This window comes from Falco rusticolus, chromosome 1 (genome assembly GCF_015220075.1).
Source record: "Falco rusticolus isolate bFalRus1 chromosome 1, bFalRus1.pri, whole genome shotgun sequence".
Taxonomy (NCBI): domain Eukaryota; kingdom Metazoa; phylum Chordata; class Aves; order Falconiformes; family Falconidae; genus Falco; species Falco rusticolus.
Window position 1 is genome coordinate 108787941 of NC_051187.1, and position 14228 is coordinate 108802168.

A 14228-nucleotide genomic window follows, 5' to 3' on the forward strand; every position below is an offset into this window, starting at 1 on the left:
TGCCCGCGCGGGCGCTCCCCGCCCACGTGACCCCGCCGCGCGGCCGCCCCTCTAGCCTTCCCGCGGCGCGGCTCTCTATGGTAGGAGGAGGTCTGCGGCGGCCAGGGGGACGGCGGCGGGTGGGTGAAGATGGCGGCCGCGGTGAGGCAGGACCTGGCGCAGCTGATGAACTCCAGCGGCTCTCACAAGGACCTGGCGGGCAAGTGAGTACCGCCGTGGTGGGGCGAGGCGGATGAGCGGCCGTTGGGGCGGGGGAGGTGGCGGACCCCACCACAGTATCCCTGGCACGCATACTCGCCTCAAAGGGCGAGGCGGCTCTTCCCAATGGCCGCGCTTTTTTTTTTTTTTTTTAAGTAAAAAGAAGGCGGGAGGAAAGATTTCACCAGGTGGTTCTGTCAGTTTTTTATTTATTTGTTTCTCCGCCGTCGCTAACGGCGGCTTGCAGTGTGCGGGCGGTGCCCTGGCGCAGGCAGCCGCCCGGGGCCTGGGCCCTCCGCCGGGGCTCCCTCACGCCTGCCCGCCGCCCCTCAGCGCCCCGCTGCCTGCCCGCCGGCCCCGCGGGGATGGTGAGGCGGGGAAATTAGTTTTTCTCGACTGCTGTAGATGCGTCACTAACTCCACCATCGTTATTATTGTTCTATATTTTCTATAGGTGGGTATTTTGGAGGGCAAACCTTAGGGTTTGAGCTACTCGCGGTGCAATGTGTCACATAGATTTTTCTCTCCCGCGAGGCTTCAGTCAGATGTCGGTCAGTCAACTGAAATTCTGCAAGTTCCAGTCCCGTTGCTTGTTTTCTAGAGGAATTGCTTCACTTGAAGGAGCGTCGTGTAAAAGTTTGGAAATAATCCCCTCAAAATGTGGCTTCAGTATGATTGTAATACTTCATCAGTGTTGCGCACACTGAGGTTGTGGCCCAGGCCAAGTTTAGTTAGGTTTATGAAGCGTGAAAACGGGAGTTGATATTTTTGCAGAAATTAACACTTAAAAACAGCTGTGCCAGTGCTCATGTCAAGTGGCCATAACATTCTGTTTATCTTCCGCTCCCAACACTGTTCTCATTCTCATTGAATAAGGCATTTTGCACATTTGACTAACTTTATTAATCCATGAGTGATAGTTTTAATTACTTTTTCTGTGCACTATCCTAGGGATGTGGATTTTTTTTTTAAACCTTCAGAATTGCACATGTATTCACAGATAACAAAATGGTGAGCTATGTTATTTGAGAATCTAGTCCTGGGATTTAAAAAGAGCCAGATACCAACTTGAGGTGAATCTTCTTACATTTGAGTACAAACACTGGAAAATTGCCACCTTAAAGGTATAGAAAATACAAGCAAAGTTAGGACTTTGACATAGAAAGTAAGCAGAGAAACAAACAGTGTTAGTGAAAAAATGTGTCTTTTGAGTGATTTCTATTTATTTATTTATTTATTTTTAAATCTGTGGACAGGTATCGTCAAATATTGGAAAAAGCTATTCAGCTGTCAGGTGTAGAACAACTTGAAGCTTTGAAAGCTTTTGTGGAAGCAAGTAAGTGCATTTGGTATAATTGGTTGCACACTTGAGTGAAGGTCAGAGGTCTGTGGGATTACGTATTTCTTAGTTCTATGTGAGGCTACATAAAGACATGATATGTTGATCCTGTTGGAACTCAAAAACAACTAGAAGAGGAACCATTGTTGCCACATTCAGAAGGTATAGGAGAATGGACTTGTAAGCTTTGTTAGTTATTATAACTTTCCAACCTGTCGATGTGACAGTGATGGAAGGTGAAAAAGTATTCTCTGTTGAATGCTAAAATTGATACTGAATGCCAAGCAATACTTAAACTAACAACGTCCTTCTCCCATCTTGAGTTTGCTTGAAAAATTGTTAAGAATAAATGGTTAGGGTTTTTTTTGTGTTGTATTGGATATTTGGTTTATTGAATACATGTATAAATGGTTGTATTTTTTGAAAGTTTATTCTTAACTTAGTGAACTTTGGCCTGAAGTTCTACTTTGTCCAAGATCTTTCAGAAACAGAAAAGTGATTCAGAAGGTAACATCTCTCTCAACTGTAAATCAAAGTGAGAAATTCATTATTATCTATGAGGGGTTAGAACTCTGGTGACCTCTAGTGTAAACAAACAGTTTCTGAGAGAAAAAAAATCACCTTTTAAAAACAAAGAAAAAAACCCCACCCTTTGCTTGGATACGGATTTAAAACCTTGAAATATTAAAATTTAATATAAAAGTAAATAATCACTTACAGTGAAGGCACTGAGAAGCATTGCATCCATCTTGTTTTTTCTTCCATGTGTTGTCTCTGAACCAGTGGTGAATGAGAATGTCAGTCTAGTGATCTCACGTCAGCTGCTGACAGATTTCTGTACCCATCTTCCAAGTCTTCCTGACAGCACAGCCAAAGAAATTTACCACTTCACCTTGGAAAAAATACAGCCTAGAGTTATTTCATTTGAAGAGCAGGTGAGAGATCCGTGATGAGGGGTTTTTTGTTTGCAGGCTTGGCTTTGGGTTTTTTTGCCCTTATCTGCTGACTATTTTAAATCTTTAAGAAAGCTATTCAAAGCAGATATTCCTACTTAAGAGTCCAATTTTGCATTCCTGTACATGCAAAACCTGAGCTAAATGCATAGTATTTAGGAAATGCGAAGAATACAGAATTTGTCTCTTCATTGGAATGCTGTTCATGTAATTCCTTTGCTACCAGAAAATGGCTTCTTAAAATGAAACAACGCTTAAGCTACTGGAGGTACTATTGAGAGACAGACTGGTACTCCTTATATTGTTTTACGCAACTAATGGAACAGGCAGGTTATGTAAAGAGAGAAGCTCTGACAAATAGCTTTTGTTTCAAAATAAGTATGTGTGTGTGTGTGTTAGTATAATCATTTTACCAGGAAAAAATGTTTTCTTGGAATCCCAGTTATCGTTAATTAATCAACATGCTGCAGTTCTTTTTCAGTTCAGGTCCTGGTTTTGTTTTAGGAGTATTCACTGTGATCTGAGAGTTCCTACAGAAGATATTTATATAAAAAGCCTTTAGGATCTAGTATTCAAGAAGAAAAGCAAGGGAGTTTGTGTCATGATTTGTATTTGCTTCTCTTTATCTTTTGTCTTTTTAAGCAGCTTTTACTCTTTAACTGTTTCTTTACTCAGTTTCTTTAACTGAACATGCTTGCCTATGTTATTAGGATTATGCATAAATTAAATCCAAGATTTGAGATGATTTCTTTTTTTTACCCACACTTCTGCTTACAAAACCCAGATTATAAGCACTGATGTTTTTACCTGCTGACAGCTGCTCTACAAAGTAGAAGTGTGTGTGTTAGGATCTAATCATAAGTCACCTTGTTCATGTCTCATGGGCATGATATGAGGTATAACAGCAAGAAATAGTTTGTGAATCTTGGTGCTTCAGTTCTTGGAAGCTTTATTTCATCTTTTAAAAAACTTTCTAAAAGGTTACTACTTATTGCTCCTTGAAGATAAGCTCCTTTGATCTTGTCACAAGTTTAAGTGGAAATGCATCAAATCAGCACTCATATTTAAAAAGCTTGGTATTAAAGCTTGATGCAGGAGTCTCACTCAGGACTCCTCATGCAGGAAGAGTTGCATGCTTGCAGGTTGCTGTGTCTGTAAAGCTGGGGTGTGTTGAGGGGATTAATGAACAAAAACAAATACTGTGAAAGTTAATACAGAACCATTCAACTTTCATAGCATTTACTATTGATTTTATTATTGTTTAGGTCGCTTCAATAAGGCAACATCTTGCATCAATCTATGAGAAAGAAGAAGACTGGAGAAATGCAGCACAAGTATTGGTGGGGATCCCTTTAGAAACAGGGCAAAAGTAAGTACTCTGCTAGACACAGTTCTGTGGTATTAAATACACTTGCTCCCCTTGTACTTAACTAGACCAGTGAGTGAGAATTTTGGGGTTGCATATTTTTCCAGAGTTTCAATAGTTCAGGCCAGAACCTACTGCGAGATGACAAAAGTATAGTATGATGACTGTACATTACGGTAAACAGTTCAGTGGGTCAGAATACTGCACCAGAAGTTTTGCATTACCTGTTAGTCTTGTTGATAAAATACTATCAAGAAGGCTATTTACCAGAATGCTTCTGAGGTTCTTGAAAGGTGGCAGTTCTTCCACGTGTTCACTTTTACAGTTCAAAATGAAGACGTTGTTTGAAATTGGATACTAACAAATACAGTTGAGTTTTCTTGTGAGGTTTTGTTTGTGAGTTTGTGGTTTTGTGTTGGTTTTTCTTTGAGTGTAGAAACCTTGCTGTTCCTTTTCACTGGCTGTCCTTTCTGTCCTTTCTCTGTAGGCATATAAAGGAATTGCTGTAGGTTTTGCCTGTTTAGTGTCTATTTGTTCCAGTGCAAGTTTGCTTCTTAACTCTAGTGGCTCACCACTTAAGGCAAATTCCAGTCTACTAAAAGCATATTATTAGAGTACGCATTTGTGTCTCGGTAGACAGCATTATTTCTGCTGATGGTTGTAGGAGCTGGTTCTATATTAGCATTCATTTCAAATTTCCTTACTCTAAACCGAGAGCACTAATTTTCATATTAGGGAAGAAGAAAGCAGAGTAAAACAAATGTTGCCAAGTGCTAAATAATTGTAATAGATGTTTAAAACAGTTAAGAGCAAGGGTAGTTGTGGAGCAACTCTGAGCACTTGATTTTCTGTTTCTCTACAGACAGTACAATGTAGATTATAAACTGGAGACCTACCTGAAAATTGCCAGGCTGTATCTGGAGGATGATGACCCAGTTCAAGCAGAAGCTTATATTAATCGAGCTTCCTTGCTTCAGAATGAATCAACTAATGAACAGCTGCAAATCCATTATAAGGTTGTCTGACTTACTTTATTGCTTTCTCTTTCTGAAGGTAGATGATTCCACATTGAGATGTGTTTATGCAGTGCCACTAAAACTTTCATAATGAGGAAAGAGACAAAGGGAAAAGCTTCTAAATGGTTTTGGGAGCTTGAGAGCTACATCTTAGCAATAATTAAAAAGTTCTATCCTTATGATATGGTGCTAAGTCTGTGAAGGTTCCTGAAATGCCAAATGTACTGATTGGAAATAAAATTTAGGCTTTAAAACATCTGAAATATTATTGGAAATACTACCTACCTTCACCTTTGTAAATCTAAGAGGGGAGAAAAATCCAATATTGGATATTGGGGACAATGGAAGCCCCCCCCCCAATAATTAAATAGTAAGTCCTATCCATAGAAGTAGCTGTAAGTCTCAAGTAGTAAAGTAACTGTTGACCTTTCTGCTTATTTGTGGGTTTACTGTATACGTAAGTTGTACACTCATTTCTCAAACTATTTTAGTAACTGAGATGAGCAGTGATAACTGTAGTGCAGTATTACCAATCAGGTGTGGTGGTGTTTAAAATTTTACAACACAAAGCAGATGTGCCCTGAGCTGTAGCTCAGGGTGTGGTGGTTTTGGTTTGTTGGTTTTCCCTTTTCTTTTTTTCTTCCCCTCTGTGCTATGTTTTAAAGTGTGCACTCATTTGAAAGTGTAAATATTTTCTGTAAGCGTTATAAAAGCACAAAGGAAGGGAGAGAAGAAATATTGAATGCTGCCAGTGGTTCTGAAAGGGAGAAGCAAACACTTGAAATGTGTAAGTTGCTACCTAAGTGCTGCTAGCTGTCAGTGTTGGTAGTGAAGGGGAAGCTTGCATAGCTACAATATCAGCTGTACAATATTTCATTAGTCTTTGGCCTTTACATATTTGCAGTGTTTAACATGTGATTAGTGCTGGGAAATGCCCTTTCCAATGCTTTCCATAATACTTCAGCAAGAGCTTTACAAGTCAAGCTAATTATTTGAAGACACAGATTTCCCTAGGATGCAGCAGAGCAAAATTTATGGGAGTTGTCACTTGATAATGGGGCAATTTATACACACCTGTATTATGCAACCACCCCTGTTAGTTTTCTTTTCTGAAACAGACATTCTTTCTAGGTTTGCTATGCTCGAGTTCTTGATTACAGAAGAAAGTTCATTGAGGCTGCCCAAAGATACAATGAGCTCTCCTATAAGAGCATAGTCCATGAAACTGAGCGACTGGAGGCACTAAAGCATGCTTTGCACTGTACTATTTTGGCATCAGCAGGTAAAATACACATTATGTTTTTGTGTAAAAGACCCAATGTATTTCATATACCCTGAAGCAAGTCAGCTGCTGGATTACTTGTGGGGAGGGATTCAGAATTGCAAATGTGATGTCAAAATTACCTGTTGGCATACTGTTAACTCAGAGTTGGATTAATTCTGTGTCTTTGCTAGTGATAAGGTGGCATCTTGGCTAAAGGTGCAAAAGAGTCAGTAGCAAACAGTATTTTGGAACTGAACACAGCTGAGCTCCTTTGGTAAAGCTTTGTTGGTTAATTGCATGTATTGAGAAAAAAAAAAGATTATAACTTTCTGTTGTTTAAAGACTCAATGATTTGTTGATTGCTTATAAGGATGATTCCTTACTCTCCTAGGACAACAGCGTTCTCGCATGCTTGCTACACTTTTCAAGGATGAGAGATGCCAGCAGCTTGCAGCCTATGGGATCTTGGAGAAAATGTATCTCGACAGAATTATCCGTGGAAATCAACTGCAAGAGTTTGCAGCTATGCTAATGCCTCACCAGAAGGCAACTACAGCTGATGGTATGTATTTCTCTAAAGCCTCGTAATGCTAGGTGTTCATCCACATGAATTAGACTTGCCCAATGCAGTCAAGAAATGTGATGGAAAATAATTTAGTCTTGCTTATATGATTATTTTAAAATTATTTCCCAGCATATTACCCTCATGAGTGTAGCTTAATAGTAAAGCTTCTTAGCCATAGTGAATCTTTCTGATTGGCTATTAAGGTTTTGAAATACTCATGTGGAAGATAATGTCTAAAAATGTTTCTGTGTCCATGTACGGTCTTCTTCACTGACAACCTGCAAGTACTTCTAACTTTGCCTCATACTTTGAGTCTGTCCTTTTGAGCTTCTCCAGTTCTAAGGCACTGTTACAAATAGGGTGCCTAGAAATATGTGACTTGCATGTAGGCTGTCAGTGGTCTGTGTGGATGATAAATTTATTTGAACTGCTTCCTGACTTGACAGGAAGATGGCAGATAGTGAAGGGATGACTTGGACCTCACAGTATCTCCAAATTGTTTTCTGGTCCTTCTTGCTGACATCTTACTAGCTCTGTTCTTCCTGGAACCTCTGAAAAGTGAGAAGTAATGTGAAGTAATGACTTCACTGGAATCCTAAACACACTGGTCTCTATTTCCTAGATTAGAATAAATATTGAAGTGGAAAAATACATAAACGTGAAATACCTCTTAATCAGGAAAACCTTCCTAGTGAACAATCCTCATTACTTAAGGGCAGCTAAACAACTGTGTAATCACAGAGGTGAAAACTGGTTAAAGGTACTTACTAAAAATAAGCTGCAGCCCTTTCCTTGGGTCAGTTTGTTCTTTATTTATAACCTGTTCTTTTTGTCCATATAAGTTAAAGAATGCAAGTTAGTTGGTATTTAATAATATGCTTATCTTCAACTGGAAGTTAAGAGGCAAATGAGTTAAACCATTAAATCAAGAAGAGAGAGATTAGATGAGGGTTTATCACCGTACAAGCACCATAAGAGAGGTTAATTGTACCCCTAAGAGCTGTAATGAATTAAAAAAAAAACCCAGCAATGATCTTTCCATTTGTCAAGCTAGGAGCTGATCACAGGAGGTCAAACTCCCTCAGTTCGGGTGCTGAGTCTTCTGGCAAAACCAAAGGCTCCACTTGATTATTCTAGAAATTAAATAAAAGGGTTTAAGCTACTTGTCTCTAAAGTCAACCACATGCCATCCATTTCTTTTTTTTTTTTTTTTCACTTTCCTCTCTGTGGCATACCTTCTGCTCACTTTCCCCCTTGGGGGGAAAAAAAGTCTCCTCTACAACATAAACCAAGTATTTCAATCTTACAGTAATGGATGTTTTTCTCATTTAACCCTAAGGTTCCAGTATCCTGGACAGAGCTGTTATTGAACACAACTTACTATCTGCAAGCAAACTTTATAACAACATTACTTTTGAAGAGCTTGGAGCATTACTGGAAATCCCTGCAGCTAAGGTATCAGTTTTCTACTTCCTTTGTAAAAACAAGGAGCATCAGAGACATGAGAAAACAGCTGTGTTCAATATTAGGAAATAATGAAAACTTCCATACTATGAGGAAGTTTAAATATCTAGCACATCTTATGACAAGGAAAGGTACATGATGTGAAATTAACAATGGTGGAGTTAGATGCCACTGATAGTATGTCCAATCATTTCATAATTGTATTGTTGTCTGTAGGTTCCTCCCCTACCAATGCATGGAGCTGTTGAAAAACCCACAAGGACTATCAAGTCGTAATAATTTTTAACTTCTTTTGGAATAAAAGTAGTTTCTAATATCTTTCTTCATTATTTCAGGCAGAAAAAATAGCTTCTCAGATGATAACTGAGGGTCGCATGAATGGATTCATTGATCAAATTGATGGAATTGTTCATTTTGAGAGTAAGTTTGACCACAGTAATATTTCTGTATGTTATTTTTTAGCACTATTCAGAGTGAGCTTTTTCAGTTTGCTGCCTTACAGGATAAAGAAATTGGTTTCTTACCATCTTCCATCTGAAGTGAGCTTGCTGCAATCAGGAGGTGGCAGAGTTTGCCATAATGGAGGACCACACTTCACCCACCCTCCCTGCTATGTATTTTCTTACCCCCAGGAAAATGTGAATTTATTCCAGCAGTCTACTTGTAGGAACAGGTTCACCAGGAAGTTTTCTGTTCAGTTCTACTTTGCAATGCAGGACTTATGCTTGTAACAGACAGCCAGAATCATTGTAGGTTTCGAATACAGAAATAAGCATGATGTAGCTGCAAGGAAGGCTTCCTCTGTGAGGTAGGTGAGGGCAGTGGCAGAAGAAAAGGTTACAGTTGAAAAGACATGGAAATTGCTAAGAAGCTAAGAATTAACTTTTGTGTGGGCTGGTTGTTTTGTGTTTTTTTTGCAGCTCGTGAAGCTTTGCCAACTTGGGACAAGCAGATTCAGTCACTGTGTTTCCAGGTCAACAACCTGCTGGAGAAGATAAGTCAGACAGCCCCAGAATGGACAGCGCAGGCAATGGAGGCCCAGATGGCTCAGTGACTGTGCAGCAGTTGTCTGAATGGAGGCAGTCAACTGCCTGCTGTGCTGGAAGAAGGGAACTGAGTAGGACTGTGAACCAAATGAATAACCCACTTTTATTTCCCTACCTTCTGCTTTCACTGTGGCTAAGAATTAGGTCATACAGTGTTTGGTGTGACAGTCCCCCAGTTCTCTTGAGCATAGAATGATGCTGTTGCTGCCTCTGCATTGCACTCTACTGTCCTGAAAGCTGTAGTTTCCACGCAAAAGCAGCTGTAATGTCTGCAGCAAGCTTTGGTTTTGGTTTATTTAATTTTACTTTTTTTTTTTTTTTCCACTATATTGCTATAGCTTTGTAGCCCATTACTTCCTATGGTGCTTGTTCTGCTGTGAAAATGTAAGTGCCATGTTTCTTTTAGTTGTAATTATTCTAATAAAGCCTGGAATGAGCCACTTGGTTTAAGTGTTGTAGGGGCCTGTTGTTTGGTTTTTTTTTTAACTTAAGCAATAACTTGAAGTAAGTTGGTTTTTTTTTTTTTCTGAATTGTCAGTTTCAGCTCCTGAAAAATGTTAAATGAAAACCACCTTTTTTCCTCCTCCTCTGTTTATAAAATGCAAGCCTGAAATCTTAGCTGAAGGAAATACTGACCCTTCTCCCGCACTGGTGCGGGAGGGTACAGACTTATCTGTGCTGAGAGATGGGGCAGAGACCAGCATTCCCAAGAGAGCTTGTTGCACTGATAGTGACAGTGTTGAGAACATAGCACATGCCAAGTAAGGTAAGCCAAGCATGCTTTTTGTTTTATTTTCTAGGTCAGCATGAATTGATAATTTTACAAAATTATCCAGTGTTTTTTTGGAACTAGAGGTGTGACAAAAGACTTTTGACAGGTAAGTATTCTGCAGTACAAAAAATTAAACACGTGAAACTGGAGTGGCTGGAGAATACTGTGCCTATTACTTACATAATGAGATAGGATGATGAGGTGAAGGTCTCATGTGATAAGCAGGACTAATTTTAAATGCATATGCCCAGCAACAAAATGCCAAAGTGGCCCTTCTGATGTTTGTCAGTCTGGAGCTGTACACTATACCCATCTTTACAATCTGTCAGCTGTACATGGAGTCTTACTGTGCAGTTGACTGAAGAGGTTTCCATCAAGAGCTCATCTGGTAATGGAGAGCCAAGTCAGAGTTTCATCAATAGCTGTTCCTGCCCAGAGATTATGTTTCAGTTTGAGGTGATCTTGTTTAGGTTGTAATTCCAGCTTTAATGTGAATTACCTTAGTTCCTTTTTCATTTCAGTGAAGTAATAATACTGTTAATGAGTTTTCAGTCTGCGTTCATTGTAGTCTTTTTGTCTCAAGATCTAGAGGATGTTGATGTCTTAAGAGTGAAAGGTTGTGGTTTAATTCACAACTCAAATGCCTTCATTTTTGTTTTGCCTTTTTGTTTTTTAAACATGTTTATGCATTTATATTTGTAGTGCTGTTGAGACTTTTAGAAAAGCCAGGAGCCTAGTGAAGAGGAGTTCATCCATAAATAGTATGGACTTCTGTCAGCCTGGCAGGTGACGTTTCTGAGTCCCAGAACAACTGGCTAAGTAAGTTACAATGGCTCCCAGTTGGTAGCATCCTTGAGTTTCTCTGGGAGAGAGTGGTGACAGCAGCTGTGGGAGCAGGAAGGAGCTGCCCACCTCTTGACAAGTTTGCTGTAGAAGAGTAGAGGTGGAAGATTTTGCAGATCCTTATTACAGACAGAGGTTGAGTGTCTGTTGTCCTTCAGTATGAGCTGACATAATACAGTGTAAGGGTCTCCTGTCACTAGTCAGTGCCTGGCACTCTGGATGCTCACCTCCAATACTCACAAAGTTCATCTGTAATACTAAATAGCCTCCTGCATTACCCTCTAACACAGCAGAAGTAAATAATTTATTTGCTGCAGGAAAGATGGTGGTATTTCAGTAGATGGCAATAAAGGCCATACTGACCACAAGCAAGTCCTGAGGTGCACTGTACGCATCTTTGCTGTACCACTTTTTCCAAGGCAGCTGTGTCAGGACTCGCTTTGGCTGTTCATTGGATTGCTTCTTTTATTTCCAGATGACCTTTTTTTCCTCTCAACTCTCCCAATTACTTCAAAGGCAACTATATGTCAAAAAGTATATGTAGACAATGTAAGACAGCTAGATACATAGTATCTATAATTACTCAAGTAGTCATCTAATTAGTATGAGCAGAAAAAATAAAGCATTCAAAAATTTGTGATTAGGGACATTGAAGTCCAGTGGGTTATTTCATAATTATAATGGAAACTTCAAATGATGTGGTAGATCTAATTCCCTTAACTAGTCATACCATTACAGCTTGAGAATTGCAGTGTAAACTTAGTTAACTACTGTTCTACAGAGGATCAGACGCCTTGTCTCATTTCTTTATGGAGTAAGTGCCTGGCTTATCCAGAAATTATTGCTTATGTTTTGACTTTGTTAATATTGTTTTTCCCCCGGGATACTTAAGTGACCCATGAAACTTACATTACTTAGGGATTTGGGGTTAAATTGGATGCACAAACTCTTACTTGTTGAATCCTACAAGGAGATGAATTTTTAGTTTTGCAGTAATGGAAATTTAGCCCTATTGCAATAAAATACTCATTAGCAAGATTTCACTCATTTCACTGTTCAGTCTGGGAGAAAAAAAACAATTTCAGAACCATCTGCATTTGAAAGCAACAGTTGTAGAGGAAGCCACCATTTCCCAAACAAAAAACAACCAACAAGGGTTTGCATGGTACTGGAACTTTAACATAGGAAGGATAGCAGCCTGCAAATTTTATATTTGCTATTAGTAAGTACCTTATTTAACAGGCTGATAAAAGAAGTGAAGCATTTAGTGATATTGGCACTCGCAGAATTAATAGACTAAGCTACTCTTTTTCTATTTCTGCTGTTGATGTTTTTTTTAAACATGACAAACATTTGAGTCTTCAGAGGCTTTTATACTCTTATCTCCATTCTGTTGGAAACTCCGTTCACTCAATCGCCTGTCTAGGTACATACTGTGGATCCAAGCTACTTTCATACTTTTCAGTTCTTGAATTGCTTATAGAAGCAACAGAGTTGGATGACAAGGCAAACATCCCTCAAGAAAGGAATTCACAAGGCTTCAGGATGTCAAGCTCAGGGTGACAGCACATCACTGCTCTTTCAAATAATTTGACAGCAGCAAGTACTTGCTATCTAATCAAATTCTGTAATACAGGAAAAAAACAGACCATGCACACTTGCTATACTTATTACACATCTAGATCACTGAGTGGCATCGTGTTTCGAAGCATATTTACACTCCTACTCAGTAAGAAATTGTCACGTGAGTTTAGACTCAATTGTAATGTTATTCTTAGCTATGTGAGTATTCTTGGATATTTTAGTCCAAGACCATCAAAAAAGGATGAGCAAAATAGTGACGTAAATAGTCAAGGATGAAGGGTATTTTGACCACATGTTTTCATGAAAGATTACTTATAACTTGTTCAAAGTGGTACTGGCTAAGAATTTTCTCTCCCTTCAAGACAGATGTGGACGTAGTCAATATTAGTCGGGAGCCTCCTGGTTCTTAATTATCTTACAAATACTTTTTTCTATACTGAAAAGTGAGTCACATTGACTTCTGCACACAGCTCTTCTCTTGGGAGCATGCGCTTTGCAGATGGAGGTGTGCTTTGTAGGCCATTCATACATATCTCATTTAGTGCATTTACTGCTTCACTCTGCTACTTAAGGGAGAAGACACTTCTAAAAAAAACCGTACCAGAGTGTGTTCACAATGGAGTATCTTTTCTTCCTGTGGGCCAGGAGTGACTTCTGGAAAGCAATACATAGATCTACGGAATATTTCTGAGAGGAGAAACCCATGTGGCCATCTTTAGCCTCAAAACCAAGATGACCTTTGGTGATAAGTTAACAACATGTTAACAGGGCAGAAGTAACCCCTCTGAGCCCAAGTCCCACTGTCAGACCAGGTATCCTTCCTGCTTCAGCCAGGGCCTGACCTAATGCGGGAGCCAAAAGCAGCAGCTTCCCACTAGATGGAGATGTAAGCACGCATAACCAATGTAGAGGACTCGGCTCTTAAGGAAAAGTACCAGCACGTTCCCAGTTTTATTTTGTGATTAAACTGTGTTCATCCATAGCGAGCACAGAAGAACAAACCAATCAGTCTCTGGGCCTTTTAGATTTCTGAGGCTTTACCTGTACTCAAAACATGTTACAAAGCTTGCTTCCCACATGCATGGCTTAGGTTGTACTTCAACTAATCGGTCACTTGGTACCAGAAAGTTTTCTCTTCACCAGAGTAGAAAGTGTAAGGAATTAAGAAACACTTAATGCAGAATGAGGGAGTAAACAGACTTTTTATTGCAGTCTGAGTCAAAACAATATGTAATATGTTTTTAATTGCAGTGTGGGACTGATCTTGGGATTCAGGAGGTTTCGGTAGGTTTGCAATTTTTTTCAATAAAAGTTTAGTATGCTGAGTTGCATTTATGTAGTTAAAGACTTCTGCAAAGAAACCTGGAAACAATGCATGTCATCGATTAGGAAGACAACACCAATGCAAATCCGTTATTTTTAAAAGCCTAGAGACTTTACTTTACACATAATAAATGAGTTCTTTATGAAATGATGTTTTTATTCTTTGGAGTAGTTACTACTTAGGCTTTGTTATTCATTGCAAAAGATAATCTAAAAGCAAAGTAAAAAAAGTTACCAGACTAAGAACGTTAAACTAAAAAGAATAGGCAGCCCTGATTGATTCTTAGTGAGTACACAACATTAGTTTTATTACAACAGCATAAACTTGACATTCTGACTGATGATCTAAGAAAAAACAGGACAAGAACACTTCCAGAAAACAGTTTTGGGTTTGGTGTTTGGTTTTGGTGGGGTTTTCTTTTTGTTGTGTTTTTTTTTTTTTTTTTTTTTTTTTTCAAAGATGCTATTGGAAACTAACCTGGACAGTTAATCTAG

General features: G+C 39.1%; 1 protein-coding gene across 2 annotated transcripts; it reads left to right on the forward strand.

The window, feature by feature from the left end:
* The first annotated feature begins 17 nt into the window (after positions 1-17).
* COPS4 (COP9 signalosome subunit 4) lies at positions 18-9665 on the forward strand. 2 transcript variants are annotated; one of them, XM_037395490.1, is made up of 10 exons: positions 18-203; positions 1455-1534; positions 2321-2472; positions 3756-3859; positions 4719-4872; positions 6004-6154; positions 6528-6698; positions 8041-8156; positions 8501-8585; positions 9086-9665. In XM_037395490.1, the coding sequence occupies exons 1-10, from the start codon at positions 130-132 to the stop codon at positions 9217-9219; spliced, it is 1221 nt and encodes a 406-aa protein (XP_037251387.1). In that variant the 5' UTR covers positions 18-129; the 3' UTR covers positions 9220-9665. The 2 variants fall into 2 exon arrangements, with proteins under 2 accessions (XP_037251387.1, XP_037251396.1); XM_037395499.1 differs by lacking the exon at positions 1455-1534 and having other exon boundaries at positions 95-203; positions 9086-9458.
* Positions 9666-14228: the final 4563 nt, after the last annotated feature.

Coding starts and splice junctions, on each gene's coding strand:
- COPS4 (XM_037395490.1), top strand. CDS start 130: ATGGCGGCCGCGGTGAGGCAGGACCTGGCGCAGCTGATGAACTCCAGC. Junction 3,860..4,718: donor CCTTTAGAAACAGGGCAAAA/GTAAGTACTCTG, acceptor GTTTCTCTACAG/ACAGTACAATGTAGATTATA. Junction 4,873..6,003: donor AGCTGCAAATCCATTATAAG/GTTGTCTGACTT, acceptor CATTCTTTCTAG/GTTTGCTATGCTCGAGTTCT.